Source organism: Bombyx mandarina, chromosome 09, assembly GCF_030267445.1.
Source record: "Bombyx mandarina strain Sakado chromosome 09, ASM3026744v2".
Lineage (NCBI taxonomy): Eukaryota > Metazoa > Arthropoda > Insecta > Lepidoptera > Bombycidae > Bombyx > Bombyx mandarina.
The window spans coordinates 3,938,639-3,959,885 of NC_143216.1; the positions used below are offsets into that span (position 1 = coordinate 3,938,639).

A 21,247-nucleotide genomic window follows, 5' to 3' on the forward strand; every position below is an offset into this window, starting at 1 on the left:
TACCCTGAGCATCATACTTTAGAGTACTCAGACTATGTTTTATTTTGGTAGAAGATTGCTCCTGATTATTTGTTTGATTGGTTGACCGACATTTTTGAAGTAATAAGACGTTCTATTATATCTAGTTATTGTGTTCAGTACAAGCGTTTCGTAGATACATTAATTTTACGGTTAAATTTCTCCTTCCCTATTTCCATTTTATTATTAAGAGTAAAGACACCACGAAAATCGTTCGTGTCCACGAAAACTGTAATGTATTCGAAACCTCAGAAATCTTCTTCTTTATTTCCAATTACCCTCTGCTGGAATCTAGAGCTCGAATCAAATTCTTCCATTTGCATCATATCCAAGACGCCCAGTTCCTGCTCTACCGAGCGACGCCAAGTTGTTTTGGGACAGCCTTTCTTCTGAAACGTCAGAAATAGTAAAATTAAAATAATAAACAGGGAATTGAACCGTAAAACCAGTTTTAATTTCGTGTCATATTTAGATTATCGATAGCATACAGGTTAAAATAAAATTCGGATCGAAAAGTGAATATCTAAATCACCTCCTACGATCCACTGAATGTAATCACACCACCACTTTGCCCGAACATTGAACACCGTCAATAATAAGGAAATATATGCACCATACGGACGATATAATCTTTTCTATCAATAATTTTGTATCAAAATATTCATTTGGAATTAAACTATTAACACCAACTGGAGTATAATAATATATTCAAACTTTATTCGAGACAAGGTCGGAGCTGAATTAACTCTTATACATTAGCCATGGAACATATAAATATAGCGGGTGTTCATAAGCACTTATTGTTCTAGCCTAAAGTATTTCAGTACGCATATTTCGGAAGTGAGTACTTGTTACCGAGAACAGCAATAAAAATGTTAACGTTAACAGCTTCCCAACTGCGAGCACCAGTGAATACACTTCGAGTTATATTCATGGTGTTTTGCGTGGCGAACCGAAACTACCATAACGATAAACATTAGCAACCGGTCTATAATTGTTTCATTTTGTTTGTTACAGAAACGAATGACGCCTTGGAGAATAAAACTGTAAGTACCAAATTCTCGTTTGTTCCTTAAGTAGTTCATCTAATCCAGTGGTTACTGAATTCACAGCGGGATGGATTCTTAGAGTATTTTGTTCTGTTTTCGCGGGTCATATTATATCGCGTAATTAAAAACACTTTTACTGTTTTACGATTTATTATTTCCGATTATTCGAATTCGGGACAGTTTCTGTGATCACGGACGACGAGTTTAAACCAAATTATATTTTGTTTATTAGATATTCGGATCTAGATGTACCTACTACTTATTTTTATCGAGTTTGTTTTTATCGATTTATGTTTCCGGTTTCCTATACACTAGTCAAAAATCCCAGCTTAGGCAGTAGAACATTTTAAATTTTGTGAAGGTTTACTTTCTGTTCTACATTTGATTATTAAATCTACCGAATAAGGTAACTAAATAAAAGTCTGTAATGACTCTTCAGTTTTACCCTCGGTAAAAACGACGTAACTTTTTTGGAAAAAATAAATTACAAGAAACGAAATACACGAAATCGATTGCCGCCTACACTATCGCTGTCTTTGGCGAAACCGTTACACGCGTCAACGTCTCTGCCAGCTTTAATCTAGATAAAACAACGTTCAATAAAAAAAGTTGAAAGAGATCAAAGTGTTTCAATTGGATTGCCCTCGGGCTAAGTACTGGGTTGTCACGAACGGACAGGCGATTCTTTATTTCGTCTGTCCATCTCATCCCTCAGGCGAAACAAAAAATCGATAAGGATTTCGTATTTGTCGATCTCTGTATTAATATCTGTAGATTACTAAAACCTTAGTAACTCTCTGAGATATTTAATCTGTGGTCCATTTATCCTATTCAAAGAATGATAAATGGAAATATTACAAATCACATATTATGTAAATCAGAACATAATGCATTCGATAGAATATTTATTCGGAATTGGTTTTTTATGATATCGATAAACTGATTTATCCTAGACATTGATTTACCAGATAAAACATAATTAAAAATATATTTTTATCGCAAACGTGATCTGGCTTTGAAACATTTTTTGACAGCGAAGTTAGTTTCACAAATTCTATAAGCTTAAATTTTGTTTGATTTTGCATTTATTCGTCTATTTTTGGTCAAACGAAAGTACGGAGCCGTATTTTTAATATTCGCCTCAGGAATTTCGTCAGCTCTAACTATGCAAATAAGATTTTATTACTTTAATGTAGACCTGTCGGCAACACTCCATCTTCAAAACATAATGTACTGTATAATGTAGACATGATTCATATGAATTAGATAATTATTGGGCTTAATGAATAAAGAGGCAGAGTCATTGAATACAATAACTGCGTGATCTTTGCATATTTGTAGTTCAAGACACAACTAATACCTACAATAATATAAACTATTTCTATTAAAACAACAAGTCATCTTAATTTAGCTTGGAAAATATTATCGCGCGTGCAAGAATAAATTTTGTAGCCTATAAGAATATTATCTTCTTGGTATTTAGATTTATTCAAAGTGAGGCGTATATGGTAAAGCATGGCTTAACTAGCTTAACAATAAAAAAGGGAAAATATAAACCAGTTGGGTGAATTTAATTTCAGCCTTAAATGTTTCCTAATACCTATTACTATACTAGGTACTACAAGAATACCTAATATTTCTACATGGAATGCTGTCTCTCTACCATATAATGTTATCTCCAACCCCTTTTATAATGGACCAAGATACATGGTCTTTCGAAGACTAGGGAATTAGGGAATTTATTAGTTTATTAATTGAGAATATGTTTCTGTTTCAGGATTTGCCGGTGGAGCAGTTGGAAAAATTGAAAACGGGTGAGTTTTTAGGAAACAACAAAGCGAAGATCCTCCGAGTGTTTTTTTAAATTATTGATTAGGTGAGTGAACGAGCTCACGGCCAATATGGTGTTAAGTCGTTATCAGAGCCCGTAGACAACAACAATATAAATACCACAACCTACCTTGAGACATGATTTCTAATTCTCAGTTCTCAACAGCTCTCCCACCCTTCAAATCGGAATTCTTTACTGCTTCACGGCAAAAATAGGCAGGGTGGTGCTACCTACCCGTGCGGACTCACAATAGGTCCTACCACCAGTAATTATGCAAATTATAATTTAGCGAGAAAAAGGTGTATAAAAAAAACACATTAGGTAGGCAGCGGCTTGGTTCTGTCCCTGGCATTGTTGTAGGCAGCGGCTTGGCTCTGCCCCTGGCATTGCTGAAGTCCATGGGCGACGGTAACCACTCACCATCAGGTGGGCCGTGTGCTCGTGTGCCCATAAGGGCAATAAGAAAAAAAAAACATTACAAAGGACACACTTGTGATATTAATGACCAAAAATTCTATTATATACTCAAACAATAAACAAATCGTAAACAGAGAATTTTCTAGGGATTCTTGCGTCTGAAATGTATTTTCTTATACACATACTTCTTGGAAAGGAAAACTTGTTGTTTCATATTTCAAAAATAAACATCGAAACCTTAAAAACGAATGAAACCAAACAGTTTCTCAAACTCGGACCTGAGACGTGGAAAACAATTGCAGAAAATGCAAGTCAATTTTTCTATAATTTAGGTTAGTTTATTAATCATCTATGTGTAAAGATGCTAATGCTTCGGAAGATATAATACTAACATGAAACAAGATGTCACGTAACGCAATACTTTTAACATAATCATTAAAAACTGCTTTTTTATTATTTTTTATTACTTAGATGGGTGGACGAGCTCACAGCCCACCTGGTGTTAAGTGGTTACTGGAGCCCATAGACATCTACGACGTAAATGCGCCACTCACCTTGAGATATCAGTTCTAAGGTCTCAAGTATAGTTACAACGGCTTTCCCGCCCTTCAAACCGAAACGCATTACTGCTTCATGGCAGAAATAGGCAGGGTGGTGGTACGTGGACTCACATGAGGTCCTACCACCAGGTCTCGAGTTTTAGCGAGACTAACGAACAGCAATTCATTTTTATATATAAGTACTAGCTGACCCGGCAAACGTTGTGTTGCCTTAAATAAGATTTCTAGGGAAATTCTACTGTAGAAATAAAAACCTCATTTAACCACATAATACCTCATTATAAACAAAAAAATATATCCAAAAAATTAAAATAAAAAATAAATGTTTGGGGTGGACAACCCTTTTCACTTAGGGGTATGAAAAATAGATAGTAGCCAATTCTCAGACCTACTGAACATACTATTGATACACAAATAAAACCAACAAAACATGGCTGTAAAATGTATAGTATTGTATAGCTCTCAAATATATTAAGTGTATAATCTATGATGTATAGTGAGTAAGTAAGACAGGAGACCGGCTTCGTCCTCATCCCTACTACGTGATGTTTGCTGGATCAGTGGTGACACCTGGTGGGGATAGCTGATCGATTGATAGTTGATCAGTAGTCAACCGGCGAGCGCGGGAGATCAAATTCAATTTAAAAAAAATCATAATTAAAGGAACTTGAAATTATAAACTCTGAATAAGAATTTATCGTACAACAATTATAATATTTGATTGCCATCTTGCAACCTTATTGCGGATGGAAAAATAGGGGTTGATCGTATAAGAGTGACAATTGAGAGTAATATGATTTTTTTTATTTTAAGTCATGATAAAACTAAATAAAAAACTTGCCAAAAAAATTAAAGTTTATAATTAACAAAAAATAGGGGTTGATCATAGAGGGATGAAAAATTGAGAGTAACATCAGATTTTTTATTTTAATTCATGACAAAATAAAAATTAAAATTAAAATCTTGCCAAAAAAAATAAAGTTTATAATTAACAAATGAAAAATAGGGGTTGATCGTAGAGGGGTGAAAATTTCAGAGTAATATGATTTTTTTTATTCTACGTCATGACAAAATAAAAACAAAATTCTCGCAAAAAAATTTAAAGTTTTTAATTAGTAAATAAAAAATAAGGGTTGATCGTAGAAGGGTGAAAATTGAGGATTGTATGTATTTTTGTATGTTGTATCATAAAAAAATAGAAATTAAAAATTTTGTCTAAAAAATAAATATAAAAATTTAGGGGTGGACTACCCCTAACATTTAGGGGGATGAAAAATAGATGTTGGCCGATTCTCATAGATACCGGATAAGCACAAAAAATTTCATCAAAATCGGTCAAGCCGTTTCGGAGGAGTATGGCAACGAAAACTGTGACACGAGAATTTTATATATTAGATAGATAGATTTCTCGTTGTCCCAACACGAGTTCTTTTAACAGGATTGCAACAAGAGTAACACAAACGCAACATTAGCAGCAACCATTTGACGTGAAACCACCAAAAAACGCTGACATCATTGAATTGGATTACAAAATTGAAATCCTTGCTTAATCTATACCCGACTATAATACTGGCCGTCATAAGTACTATGGCATCACTTTCCACTTGACGGAGTCCTTCAATGTGCTCCAACTTCCCGCCATTTGTACGGCTTCCGGCGTTGGTATTGCCAGTTAGCTACAGAATAATCGAAAAGCGAATACATACTGAGATCTTAGAACTTATATCTCAAGGTGGGTGGCGCATTTACGTTGTAGATGTCTGTGGGCTCCAGTAACCACTTAACACCAGGTGGGCTGTGAGCTCGTCCATCCATGTAAGCAATAAAAAAAAATTCAAATGAAATACATATCAAAAACTATTGATTTATCTATTTCATTAATTATCCTACACGGTGAGGACATATCAGAAAAGGAACAGTTTCAATCTGGAGCTCAAATAATACATTAGTTTTTTTATTTTATTTTAACTTTTTTATAATACCAACTAGCGACCCGCCCTCGCTTCGCTTCGGAAACATTAAAACACACATGAAACCAAAAAAATAAATAAATAAAAAATAAAAAAAGTAGCCTATGTTCATCAGGGACAATGTCGGCTTCTAATGGAAAAATAATTTTTCAAATCGGTCCAGTAGTTTCGGAGCCTATTCGAAACAAACAAACAAACAAATCTTTCCTCTTTATAATATTAGTATAGATTAAATTAATCGTACTATATTAATATCCTCAATATTAAAACAAATAACAGTAATGGCAGATGAGCCACTATGGAATATAATTTTTCTAACGACTTTACTTTACTAACTTGATCTGAAACAAACCCACTTTCGAACTCACAAAGCTGACGTGTCTTTGAAATGTGCTGATCTTTAGATGGAGGGAATTAGTTAAGTTTACCGCGTGCGAGACGACCTCTGGGCCCCGAAGGATTACAAAATCCAAATTGACATAGACGACGGTCGATCTGTAATCAAGGAGCAGAAAGGACGATGTCTATAAATTTCAAAGATCCAAGATTTATATTCGGAGTCAGTCACGCTCTAACTTTGAAGTTGAAAATTTTAAATTAGAAAAAAAAACGTGCAAAATATTTGCATCATCAATGGAATATTAATATTTTATTAATGTAATGAATTAATATGCAAAGAGTTATTGGTAAAAGAAATCAAATGAACGAAAAAACTAAATAAAAATAAAGGGTAAAAGTGGAAATAAACGTTCCGATTTCAAATTAAGACGAAGTAGTTTTGTTCGAAGAGTTTTTATCACGATTTTATAAATTATTGAATTTCGGTGAGCTCGTCTGACCGTTTAGGCTAATTCAATTTAGAATAGTTTAAATTTAATTGTTGGTCTACTGACGTTGTGTAGGAGCATCAAATCTTTGAGGTCGCAATCCCAACTGCAATGGAATAACTATCTCTTACCATCTAAACAGAGGTACACGAGTACTTCACGAGAAAAATAGTCAGTAGTAGTGAGAGCTATCAATGAATATAACACGCTAATTACGTAAACATAAAATCCATTTAGTTTCTAAATTGAAATAAAAAGCCGCACAAGTAAAATCACACCGTAACTATCAATTTGCTTTTGACATAACGTGAAACGAAGTATGTAATGGAAGCTGCAGTAACCTGCCCAAGTATCCGTATCGTACGAGAGACTCGATAGTAAATATTTACGAGGGGACATCGGGCACGTTTCCGTAATCCGTACCGTAAAGAGCTCTAGCAAAAATAAAATGGTATATCAACCAGTGGTCCGCGGCAAGTTTATTTTATAAATAAAGTATATATTATTTTTTAAATAAACTGGATTTTGACGGAAATAAAAAAAAAAAAAAACTTTTAAGTTTTCTCAAATAAATGTTAAATGTACAGATTCTGGCCATAAATATTGTCACAATAAAAAAAATATAATACTACATTTGAATTTGGAACCTGTTATTTTCATCATAATTCAAAATATATTCATTGGGCTTATGTACTCATTTTCGCGCCAATCACAGTAAAAGTTAGCCATTCCGATAGAGGCACCCGTCACGTGCGGACGTGCTCATCGACCACTCGATCGCCCGGTCTTTGTTAGCCCGGCCATTGTTCGCGCGGCCTGTGTTCGTGGTACATCTACCGACTAAGTGCTCTTCCTGGAAGTTTTTATTTGTTTTGTTTCCTTTTGTTGTTTCTGTGTTCGTGGTACATCTGCCGACAAACTGTTTTCCTGGAAGTGGTTAATTGTTCTGTTTCTTTTTGTTATTTCCGTTTTGTTGTGTTTTTTCTTTGTCCTGTAGTAATCGTGCCGCATCGCCACCTGTGTTCAATAGAACCGCTCAGGTCCGAGAAGTTGGGGCCTCGCCGCAAGGCGAGTGTTTTCAAGACCCGGGGCCGCCCCACCTGGGCACTCAGCGATCACGGACGCTGTATTCGCGGAATTCCTCCGACTTCGCCACCCACAGCTCGCCTCAGAGTTTCTGGCCTTCAAGGCCGATCAGATCGCGAGCTCTCTCGTGGACTCCGCCGAGCTCGCTGCTCCTGCGTCGCCTGTACCTGCGTGCAAAGCTTCTGCATCGAGCACCGCAGCCTCCGTCGTGCCTGCCGTTCCCGCGTCGCCTATACTGGCGAGTAAAACTGCTGCGTCGTCCGCCGTGGCCACCGTTCCAGCAGCGCGATCATCCGCAGCCTCCGTCGTGCCCTCCAAAACACCTGCTTGTATGTCACCTGCCGCCTCCTCGTCCTCCGACTCTGACTCGGAGATGGAGGTCGACCTCGCTCCCGCCTCATCGACGGATGTATTCACCCTGGTACAAAAGGGTAAGAAGCGTGCCGCGGAGTCTCGAGCTCCCGCGGCCGCTAAAATTAGCAAAGCCGCGAACGCGTCGCGCCCCCGCCCTCAGACTCCCGTTGCGCCTCCAGCCCGTGCTACTCCCTCGCCGCGTCCGGTGGCACAAAATAAAACCCAGACCCCTCCCCCGGTAATCCTCCAAGAGAAGGCAGCTTGGGATCGAGTTTCCCTGGCCCTTAAGGCCAAAAAGATCAACTTCACGAATGCCCGTAACCTCGCGAACGGCATTCAAATTAAGGTTCAAACACCCGACGACCATAGGGCCCTCTCTTCTTACCTCCGTAAGGAGCGTATAAGTTTCCACACGTATACGCTCCAGGAGGAGCGCGAACTCCGTGTCGTCATACGTGGCATCCCTAAAGAGTTGGATGCCGAGCTAGTCAAGGCCGACCTTCTCGAACAAGGCCTACCGGTTAACTCCGTACACCGCATGCACACAGGTCGCGGAAGGGAGCCATATAACATGGTTCTCGTCGCCCTCCAGCCTACCCCCGAGGGTAAGCAAATATTTAACATCCGAACGGTCTGTAGCCTTTCCGGAATCGCCGTCGAAACCCCACACAAGAAAGGCACACCTAGCCAGTGCCATAACTGCCAATTATACGGGCATTCTTCCCGTAACTGTCACGCGCGCCCCCGATGCGTCAAGTGTTTAGGAGATCACGCCACGGCCCTCTGCACTCGCGATCAAAAAACCGCGACGGAACCGCCTAGCTGCGTCCTGTGTCGTACACAGGGTCACCCCGCAAATTACCGCGGATGCCCCCGAGCCCCGAAAATAAATCGCCGCGTCGCCCGCCAAAACCGCCTCCGAGCTTCCGGCCCAGACATCAAAGCCTCGGCACCCTCTGTGTCGCAGGCTAAGCCAGCGTTCGCTCCGGCGCCGGTGCCCAGTGTCTCGGCTTGGGCGAAACCGCTGCCGTACACGAACACGGTTACAACTCCCTCCTCCGCGATTCGTCCCGCCCCCGCAACTCGTCCCTCTCCCGCGACTTGCCCTCCGACCGCGTCCGACGATCTCGCTTTAGCGGTCGACTTCTTTCAGTCGATCAACTTTGAGCGCGTTAACGCTTTGGGCGACGCCATTCGCGCTGCCTCCACCGCACAACACTTTATCGCCGTTGTGCAAGAATACGCCGACGTATACGCGTCATTAAATACGTACGTCCTCCCCTCACTCCGCCGGTAATCAATGGCGTATATAAGTAGAATAAAGCCCCTATCCGTAACGATAGGATTTTTTAACGCTTACGGTCTCGCAAATCAACGTGATCAGGTTTCTGACTTTTTGCGTGACCATCAAATTGATATCTTTTTAGTGCAGGAGACCCTACTTAAGCCCGCACGCCGTGACCCTAAAATCGCGAACTATAACATGGTCAGGAACGACAGGCTCTCTGCTCGTGGTGGTGGTACCGTCATTTACTATAGAAGAGCCCTGCATTGCGTCCCGCTCGATCCTCCCGCGCTCGCTAATATCGAAGCATCAGTGTGCCGAATCTCACTGACGGGACACGCGCCGATCGTTATCGCGTCCGTTTATCTTCCACCGGATAAGATCGTTCTAAGCAGTGATATCGAGGCGCTGCTCGGCATGGGGAGCTCTGTCATTCTGGCGGGCGACCTAAATTGTAAACATATCAGGTGGAACTCACACACCACAACCCCGAATGGCAGGCGGCTTGACGCGTTAGTCGATGATCTCGCCTTCGATATCGTCGCTCCGCTAACACCGACTCACTACCCGCTAAATATCGCGCATCGCCCGGATATACTCGACATAGCGTTATTAAAAAACGTAACTCTGAGCTTACACTCGATCGAAGTAGTTTCAGAGTTAGATTCAGACCACCGTCCCGTCGTTATGAAGCTCGGTCGCGCTCCCGACTCCGTTCCCGTCACGAGGACTGTGGTGGATTGGCACACGCTGGGCATCAGCCTAGCTGAATCTGATCCACCATCGCTCCCGTTTAACCCGGACTCTACCCCGTCTCCTCAGGATACCGCTGAAGCCATAGACATCTTAACGTCACACATCACCTCAACATTAGATAGATCATCGAAACAAGTTGTAGCGGAGGATTTCCTTCACCGCTTCAAATTGTCCGATGATATTAGGGAACTCCTTAGAGCTAAGAACGCCTCGATACGCGCCTACGACAGGTATCCTACCGCGGAAAATCGTATTCGAATGCGTGCCCTACAACGCGACGTAAAGTCTCGCATCGCCGAAGTCCGAGATGCCAGATGGTCTGATTTCTTAGAAGGACTCGCGCCCTCCCAAAGGTCTTACTACCGCTTAGCTCGTACTCTCAAATCGGATACGGTAGTAACTATGCCCCCCCTCGTAGGCCCCTCAGGCCGACTCGCGGCGTTTGATGATGACGAAAAAGCAGAGTTGCTGGCCGATACATTGCTGGCATACATAAACCCGGTAAACCAAAAAATCATCCGACGAGCTACCGCCCGATTAGCCTCCTCATGTCTCTAGGCAAACTGTATGAGCGTCTGCTCTACAAATGCCTCAGAGACTTCGTCTCATCCAAGGGCATTCTCATCGATGAACAATTCGGATTCCGTACAAATTACTCATGCGTTCAACAGGTGCACCGCCTCACGGAGCACATTCTTGTGGGGCTTAATCGACCAAAACCGTTATACACGGGAGCTCTCTTCTTCGACGTCGCAAAAGCGTTCGACAAAGTCCGGCACAACGGTTTGATTTTCAAACTATTCAACATGGGTGTGCCGGATAGTCTCGTGCTCATCATACGGGACTTCTTGTCGAACCGCTCTTTTCGATATCGAGTCGAGGGAACCCGCTCCTCCCCACGACCTCTCACAGCTGGAGTCCCGCAAGGCTCTGTCCTTTCACCCCTCCTATTTAGCTTATTCGTTAACGATATTCCCCGGTCGCTGCCGACCCATTTAGCTTTATTCGCCGACGACACGATTGTTTACTATTCCAGTAGAAACAAGTCCCTAATCGCGAAGAAGCTTCAAAGCGCAGCCCTAGCCCTAGGACAGTGGTTCCGAAAATGGCGCATAGACATCAACCCAGCGAAAAGTACTGCGGTGCTATTTCAGAGGGGAAGCTCCACACGGATTTCCTCCCGTATTAGGAGGAGGAATCTCACACCCCCGATTACTCTCTTTAGTCAATCCATACCTTGGGCCAGGAAGGTCAAGTACCTGGGCGTTACCCTGGATGCATCGATGACATTCCGCCCGCATATAAAATCAGTCCGTGACCGTGCCGCGTTTATTCTCGGTAGACTCTACCCCATGATCTGTAAGCGGAGTAAAATGTCCCTTCGGAACAAGGTGACACTTTACAAAACTTGCATAAGGCCCGTCATGACTTACGCGAGTGTGGTGTTCGCTCACGCGGCCCGCACACACATAGACACCCTTCAATCTCTACAATCCCGCTTTTGCAGGTTAGCCGCCGGAGCTCCGTGGTTCGTGAGGAACGTTGACCTACACGACGACCTGGGCCTCGAATCTATACAGAAATACATGAAGTCAGCGTCGGAACGGTACTTCGATAAGGCAATGCGTCATGATAATCGCCTTATCGTAGCCGCCGCTGACTACTCCCCGAATCCTGATCATGCAGGAGCCAGTCACCGTCGACGCCCTAGACACGTCCTTACGGATCCATCAGATCCAATAACCTTTGCACTAGACGCCTTCAGCTCTAGGAGCAGGCTTAGGGACCTCGGTAACCGTACTCGTCGAACTCGACAAAGAGTTCGCCGTGCAACCTAACCCATGAATCAGCTCGCTGAGTTTCTCGCCGGATCTTCTCAGCGGGTCGCGATTCCGATCCGGTAGTAGATTCATTCGCGAAGCAGCTACTCTTGAGCTGTTAGGTCTCCTTCGGAGGCGCTCGGGCAGCTGTTAGCAAATCCCACCCCTCCTGGCTGAGCCTTTGCTCGCCCACATGTCCTGGTGAAACTGGAAAGGCATCCGGGCAACCAGTAATCCTTCAATCATAAAAAAAAAAAAAAAAAAAGTAAAAGTTAGAATTTCTGTGATATCATTATGGAGTGGAAAGATTGAGAAAAACGAATTGCTGTGATAAAATTACACAAAATAATGTATATTACTAGCAACAAGGCTTAAAATTTGGCATTAAGGGCAATGGAGATAATTTTCTATTAGTTTTAGCAGCAAGCATTTTTGAAAATGGTTTCTAGTACACTTACAAATAATTAAACCGAAAATGTTTTAAAGGTAATCTTCTGACGACGAGGTGTCACCATTGTGGACACGACCTGGACACGGCGGAGCATACGCTCGCTGTCTGCCCCGCTTGGGAGGTGCAGTGCCGTGTCCTGGTCGCAAAGATAGGACCTGACTTGTCGCTGCCTGGCGTCGTGGCGTCGATGCTTGGCGGCGATGAGTCATGGAAGGCTATGCTCGACGATGCGAGTGCACCATCTCGCAGAAGGAGGCGGCGGGGCGAGTGAGGCAAAGCTCTCCTCACTACGCAGAAACCCGCCGCCGCCGAGCAGGGGGTCGGGACCGGGGTCGTATCCGTGACTTGGCCCCCTAAGAGCTAGGGGTCCCGCCCGTTTTGTGCGGGGAGAGACTCAGACGTGGGGTGGCGTGCTTTGCACGCTCACCCGCAGTAGGAAGCCGGGTGATGGTAGACCGCGTTCCCCCGACCGCTCTGGGGGAAGGTGTAACGCGGCGCCATCAAAGCGGGCTCTCGGCCCGCTGAACGAGTGAACCGGTGGTCGTGTCGCTGGCGGCCGCCGGTCCGGCGTCCGTGGGACGGTGGGATGGATGTAATGTGCTCTGCGTCAACCCTGTCCCGCCGTTTCAATAGCCCCGACTGGGCTCCGGCCCGGTCCGAGGTAGGGCGCCGGTTGTGAGCGGCAGGAGTTTTTAGTGAGGTTCAACTCCCACATACCCCACCTGCCGCGCGGGTGGGGATCCGGCGATTTTCTCCTGTGGAAAAAAAAAAAAAGGTAATCTTCTGCTTAGCATTTTATTAGCTGAACACCATTTTCTGAATATAAATTCGCTCTGCACCATCAACCGAATTATTAACTCAAATTTAGCTAATGTCCTTAATAATTATCGATTTGAACATCTGTTACAAGAATTTCTTGTGGTGAAGTTTTTACTCAGTGTCTCGGAATGAGGTCAGCTATACACGAGGTTTTCTAGTTAGTCCCAATAAATGTTTATAGGCGTCGAATTCATTAGATCAACCACAATTTCTAAGAAGTATCCTATTAAGTGGAACGAACTCAAACATTTCTCAAATAAAGTGAAAATAATACGTGATTATAGTTAATTGCGTTGTTGGAAAAATAATGTTGAATTGATAATTGAAGGTACGCGGTATCTGAATATAATAAATAAATAATAAAAGCTTCCAGTCATATTTTATTGAAATCGGTGAAATAAAAAATGTATTTCATAAGGAAAAAAAGCACTAGTAAATTATTGTTATTTAACGGTTATAATTTTGTCGTATAATAATATCGGTGACGTCTTTTTATAATCGGATCTAGTTTTTGAGTGAGGTTTGCAAAAAAGTAGGTATTAGGTAAAGGTCGGTATTACTATAAGTGTTCGCGTGTCGAAAAATTGTTATTTAATCGTGCCGCAATTTATTTAATCATTTAATAATTATTAGTTATTTATATTTTACTGAATTATTACATATTAACAATTTAATCGGCTTAATGCAACAGTATTAATTTTCGTCAAATGCTTGACCATAATCACTGCTATCTCAAGAATTAGCTTTACCTCATACCTCTACTAAACATATAAAATAATACGAAAACTACTTGACAAATGTGCCTATTTCTGAAAATAGAAAATAAATGTATTTTTTTTTAATCTGTAGTTTAAGCGTGGGTTTTTTTTTTGCTTAGATGGGTGGACGAGCTCACAGCCCACCTGGTATTAAGTAGTTACTGGAGCCCATGGACATCTACAACGTAAATGCGCCACCCACCTTGAGCTATAAGTTCTAAGATCTCAGTATAGTTACAACGGCTGCCCCACCCTTCAAGCCGAAACGCATTACTGCTTCACGGCAGAAATAGGCAGGGCGGTGGTACCTACCCGCGCGGACTCACAAGAGGTCCTACCACCAGTCTATCAATTACCAGGTTTAACTTCACGTTAAAACTAAAACATTCTTTCTTCGACAGCGGATTCGAGTGGAGATGGTGCTGGGGTCGGAAGCGCACACGTTGAATTCCATAGCCTCGGTAAGTTAAGACATGTTTGAGAAAATAAAAGGGCTTCTTTTTTTAATTTTTTTAGTTTCACCATGTAGGTTTATTCTCTAAAAAGTTTACGATTTAATGCAAAAACTTTTTTGTTATCGACAAAAAAAAGGAGGAAGTTATTAAATCGACCGTGATTTTTTTATGTGCTTGTAATGAATGATTGAATGTCAATCTGTCATATGACAATTGATAGTTGCTTAAATAATTTTTCGGTTAATGGACGTTGTGAAATGTGTGTTAAAGAATTATTGAAGAAAGGGCATTAAATGTTGTTTCTTGTTGTTTAGAAGAAACGCAATTTCGTCTTTTCTTATTTAAACACCGTAATTACCATTATAAAACAACATTTTTGCTAATATATTGAGAAAATGGAGAAATTAAGATTTGATTTTACAATGAAATCAATGGCGGATGGAAAAACAAACGTCATATGCATAACTTCCATTGCTACACCAAGTGGACAAGTTTTTGGAATTCCAGTCGAATATCAACCCGTAAATCTTCATAAGGTGATCACAACTACTCCTAACTACACCAGAGTAAAAAACTTTTTAGTAAAAAGGCATCAAACGAGGAAAATATGGATAACTGTGACGGAGGAAATTTCAAAAACATATTTGGATGAAGAACAAAATTTGCAATTCAATGATTGTTATTTGGAAGAGATTTCAGAACAACCTGTTAGTTATGAATCGACATCTAGTGATTCTAATCACATGCTTGAAAAACTGTTAGAAAAACTACAAGAACAAAAACAGCAGAAACCAGAAAAACAAAATTTAGGGAAAATTGCAAAGGATTTTATTATAGAAAAATTCAACGGCCGTAATTCAAATGCATTACAGTGGATCAAAGATTTTAATAAAGAATGTGAACGTTTTCAAATAAACGAGGATAAACAAAAAATTGAAATTTTGAAGAACTTCTTACAAAATGCTAGTGTAGATTGGTACAGTTGTATGCTGATGAAGCTTACAGTACAATCAGAATGGAACAAATGGGAGAAAAAAATTTGTGAGACATTTGCGAACAAAGGATGGTCCTCCACTAGATATGCTCTTGCCTTTAAATATCAATCGGGATTACTTACTACTTACTTGAGTATGCTTTAAAGAAGGAGAAATTATTGTTGGAAGTCAGAAAGACAGTGGATACCGGAACAATTATTGATCTCATAGCATTTGGTTTACCCAATTATGTGGCGGACAAGATTGACAAAGAAACATTACAAAGAACGGAAGACCTTTACAATGAGATAAGAAAATTGGAACATCTGGTGATGAAAAATAAATATGAAAAAAGGAACAGTTCATATAATTTAGATAATAAAGGGAAAAAGATTGACGAAAAGAAACCATGCCCAATCTGTTTAAATGAGAAAAAAGGGAAACGGTTCCACCCAGAGGACAGCTGTTGGTTCAAAGAAAAAAATAAAAAAGCTGTGGTAAAAACAGTAAATAATTCAGAATTGGAAATAGAACTGAATGAGAAAAACCCAAAAAACTAGAAATACCACCATTAATAAAAATAAGTTTACAAATAAATGACACTTTGAAGGTTTCTGGAATCTATGACTCTGGATCTAATGTTTCTTTAATTAATGCAAGATTATTGAAAATACAAGAGAAACAGAAGACAAATGATATGCAAGTTGTAAACTTAAAAACTATTAATGGTGAGAAAAAAACGAAAGGTATAGTAACGCTAAAAATAAAAATCTACAATATTGAAAGAAATATGGATATTTTTGTGGTGGATAATGAAAATTTTAACTATGACTTCTTAATTGGTTTGGATTGTATAAAAAAATTCAAATTAATACAAAATGAAGAACTTAACATCATACAATATCCCGAAAAGAAAAGAATAATCTCAAATGAACATTGTTCTAATGAGAATAATGTAACAAATGTCGGAATTCCTGATGTACTAGGTGACAAAAATAAAGAACAAACATTTAAAGAGAGAATAGAAGAGAGAGAGAAGATAGAGATGGAACTATACTCTGAGATAGTAAAAAAGGGTACTACTATAAATACCAACAAATTGTGTGAAATTAATTTCAATGAACATGTAAACATTGATGAATTTCAAATGTCTGTAAATCATCTAGATTTATATCAGCAATCAAAAATTGAGAAGTTGGTAGATAAATACAAATCTGTTTTTGCTAAGGACAAATATGATGTTGGCTCTGTGCAGGATTATGAAGCCCATATAGACTTGATGGTAGATAAATACTGCTATAAGCGTCCGTACAGATGCACAATTGAAGACAGAACAGAAATTGAAAGTCAAATATCGAAGCTACTACAGAAAAATTTGATAGAGGAATCTTACAGCCCGTTTGCTGCTCCTGTAACTCTAGCATATAAGAAAGAAGATGATAAAAAAACAAGATTATGCATAGATTTCAGAGATTTAAACAAAATAGTAGTTCCACAATCACAACCTTTCCCACTTATAGAGGACTTAATGACCAAAACAGTAAACTGTAAGTATTATTCTACATTAGACATAAACTCAGCATTTTGGTCGATCCCATTGAAAATTCAAGATAGACATAAGACTGCTTTTGTGACACAAGAAGGACATTTTCAATGGACTTGTCTCCCATTTGGGTTAAAGACTGCACCAGCGATTTTCCAAAGAATATTGAGCAATATTATAAGAAAACACAGACTATCTAACTTTGCAGTAAACTTTATTGACGACATCTTAATTTTTTCTAAAACTTTTGAGGAACATATACAACACATATCGAGACTACTGGAAGCAATACAAAAGGAAGGGTTTAGACTGAAGTTTTCAAAATGTACATTTGCAAGTCACCATGCTAAATACTTGGGTCATATAATAGAAGACAATTCAGTTAGACCTCTGAAAGATTATTTAACTGCTGTCAAAAGCTTCCCAATTCCAGAAACAAGGAAAAATATACGGCAGTTTTTGGAAAAAGTAAATTTTCATCATAAGTTTGTACCACATAGTGCAATTATCCTCAATCCATTACATAACTTATTAAGGAAAGATGTGACATTTGTATGGACGGCAGAATGCCAGGAAGCATTTGATAAAATTAGAGCATTGCTTTGCTCAGAACCAATCCTAAAAATATTTGACTCAGATTCACCGATAAGAATTTACACAGATGCTAGTATCAAAGGAGTTGGAGCAGTGTTGAAACAAGACGATGAAAACGGCGTGAGTAAACCGGTTGCTTATTTTTCGAAGAAATTAACAGAAGCACAGAAAAAGAAGAAGGCAATATACTTAGAATGTCTGGCGATAAAAGAAGCAGTCAAATACTGGCAACATTGGCTTATGGGAAAAGAATTTATGGTATACACAGATCATAAACCCCTGGAAAATATGAACATTAAAGCTCGAACTGATGAGGAACTAGGTGATTTAACATATTATCTATCACAATATAATTTTGAAATTAAATACAACCCAGGAAAATCAAATCAAGAAGCGGACTGCTTAAGCCGAAATCCAGTCTTAGAAGCAAATGATAATAACGACGATTTTTTAAAGGTCGTAAATTTAATTGACCTACAAGAAATAAAGAATGACCAGCTAACAAATCCAGACCTACAAAAAGAAAAGAATAAGCACATGTTAGAGAATGAAGTTTATTACAAGAAAAATAAAAGAAGAAATAAGATTATACTGTCAGAAAAACTTAGCAAAGCTCTAATAAAAAAGTCCATGACACATACTGCCACATTGGAAGAACCCAGATGACAAATAAAATAACACCATTCTTTTCAGCCAAAAATATTACAGCAAACATTAATAAAATGTGTGATGCGTGTGAAACCTGCATTAAAAACAAGTCCAGGAGGAAGTCGAAATATGGTTTAATGTCACATTTGGGACCAGCCACACACCCGTTTGAAATTGTATCCATCGATACTATTGGGGGCTTTGGAGGATCCCGATCAACCAAAAGGTATTTGCATCTTCTAGTGGATCATTTCACACGGCATGCCTATATTTGTACATCAAAAACTCAAGGCTCCAATGATTTCATTAAGCTAATGCAAAAGGTAACAAAAAATTATGACGTTAATATGGTATTATTAAACCAATACCCTGGCATAAATTCAAAAGAATTTAAAGAATTTCTAAAGAATAATAATATCAAAATAGTTTTCACAGCTGTTGATGGGCCTTTTTCGAATGGGCTTAACGAAAGATTAAATCAAACACTAACAAATAAGATAAGATGTAAAATAAACGAAAGCGATAAGAAGACATCTTGGACAACAATTGCACAAGAATGCGTAGAAAAATATAACGAAACAGAACACACAGTTACAAAGTTTGCTCCCAGGTACCTTCTAGAGGGTGAAAATGTGAGTATTCTACCACTACATTTGAAAACAAGTTGTACAACAGAAGATTTGAGAAGAGATCGAAAATTAGCCTTAGAAAACACAATAAAATCTCACAATTATAATAAAAATATATTTGACCAGTACAGAGAAGGGTATAAATCGGAAGAAGGAGATAGTGTTTATGTGGAGAATGGAAATAAACTAAACAGGAAGAAAATGGATGAATTGAGAACAGGGCCATACAAAATACTAAAGAAGATTTCAGAATCGATCTATGAAGTTGACACCGGACACAAAAAAGCGGAATCAAACCTCTACCATATAACAAAGTTGTCTCCAGTGTCTATCTGATATGATAAACAATTGTAAAACCATTCACTGCCTCTTACAATTGTCTTTTCAGCGGGGGAGATGTAATGAATGATTGAATGTCAATCTGTCATATGACAATTGATAGTTGCTTAAATAATTTTTCGGTTAATGGACGTTGTGAAATGTGTGTTAAAGAATTATTGAAGAAAGGGCATTAAATGTTGTTTCTTGTTGTTTAGAAGAAACGCAATTTCGTCTTTTCTTATTTAAACACCGTAATTACCATTATATGCTTATAAATTACCTACGATTTTTTTCCAGGTGAACAGATTTGATGATTTTTTAATTGGAATGTCATCATGTAGTCCCATCTAACTTTGATCTGACCATTCCTTTTTAAGTTATCGCCAATAATTATACATAATTAAATATTCATATTTATTTCATCTCGACTATTTATTTTATTCTGTTTAAGTCGGATTTTCTGCTTTTGTTTTAAATTTTTTTTTATATTACATAACCTCGTCGTTCTATTTATGTTGCTATGCATTACAAACAAATTTACTTACTTACATAATATTTACTTTAGGGTTTCGGCGAACAAATTCTCCTAACAAATCACCCGAAAGAAAAGCGTTTACAAATTCTTCTATATTCAATGAATACACAATATACAATACGTGAGCTTTCAAACAAGGCATGACTTGCGTATCGCCAGAACTATTTAACGTCTTATAGAAAAGTAATCGTGTTTTTTTGTAAATTTGCAATGGAATGGAAGTGAAGTTAAACAGTGATTAATGGAAAACACCGTACAAACATTGGTCAATAAATGCCCGGCCACAATTCTGTATTATTACTAAGTTAACAGGGTATCGAATATTGTTTTTTTTTTTATTTATTTTTTATTGCTTAGGTGTGTGGACGAGCTCACAGCCCACCTGGTGTTAAGTTGTTACTGGGAGCCCATAGACATCTACAATGTAAATGCGCCACCCACCTTGAGATATAAGTTCTAAGGTCTCAGTATAGTTACAACGGCTACCCCACCCTTCAAACCGAAACGCATTACTGCTTCACGGCAGAAATAGGCGGGGTGGTGGTACCTACCCGTGCGGACTCACAAGAGGTCCTACCACCAGTGATTACGCAAATTATAATTTTGCGGGTTTGATTTTTATTACACGATGTTATTCCTTCACCGTGGAAGTCAATCGTGAATATTTGTCAAGTACGTATTTCATTAGAAAAATTGGTACCCGCCTGCGGGATTCGAACACCGGTGCATCGCTACATACGAATGCACCGGACGTCTTATCCTTTAGGCCACGACGACTTAAATGACTATTATGCAAAACGAAATAGAGTCAGCATGGACAAAGACTAATTAAGTTGCGTATCGAGTAGTAACCGTTATTATAATGCTCCTGATCGCACCTGGAATACTAAAAGCGATATTGAGTCCATTAACAGAGCGGATAAAACTTCTGTACGTCCCCTCTAAGCCAAGCTTTAAGCTCTTGTTAATAGTCTGTTTGCTTACACAATCTCAACTGTGTACCTAAATGAAACTGTTGAAATAACGAGGATAGGTGAATATCAAATATTTCGGAATTCTTTTTTAATGAATGAAGTTTAGATTTTAGTACGTTATTTTACATATGCTACACTAAATAAAATTATTATAAACATCAATTTGTATTATTCTCTTTAATTAAATTGATGGGTGAACGTACTCACGCCTCACCTAATGGTAAATAGTTACCAGAGGAAATAGACATGTGACATGACAGGTGACGTTGATAGACAATGTGAATGCCGCGCGTCAGCTCGACGTCTAAGTTACTTAATCTATAATGTCCGTGTAATTCTTCAAACCGAAATGCATGTCTTCTTCCTGGCAGATATATAATAGAATAATGAAACCTATCCGTACTCGCTTACAATATCAACAGTAATTATCTATTTGCATGAGCGATTGTGTATTCTAATCTCTAATTTGTAGTTATCAATGAACAAAATTGTCTATGAAATCACTAAGTTTGTAATTTACACGTGAAATAATAGTTTATTATTGTAAGCATAGATGTACTATTAGTAGTTTAA

At 39.2% G+C, this 21,247-nt stretch overlaps 1 protein-coding gene across 1 annotated transcript in view; it reads left to right on the forward strand.

Moving 5' to 3' along the window:
• The window catches only part of LOC114240785 (uncharacterized), a 124,215-nt gene that overhangs the window by 79,458 nt on the left and 23,510 nt on the right, over positions 1-21,247 (forward strand). The window contains exons 3-5 of the mRNA XM_089729679.1: positions 1,036-1,064; positions 2,845-2,881; positions 14,403-14,462. Of these exons, the coding sequence (XP_089585805.1) occupies positions 1,036-1,064; positions 2,845-2,881; positions 14,403-14,462 (126 nt within the window). The remainder of the gene's footprint in view (positions 1-1,035; positions 1,065-2,844; positions 2,882-14,402; positions 14,463-21,247) is intronic.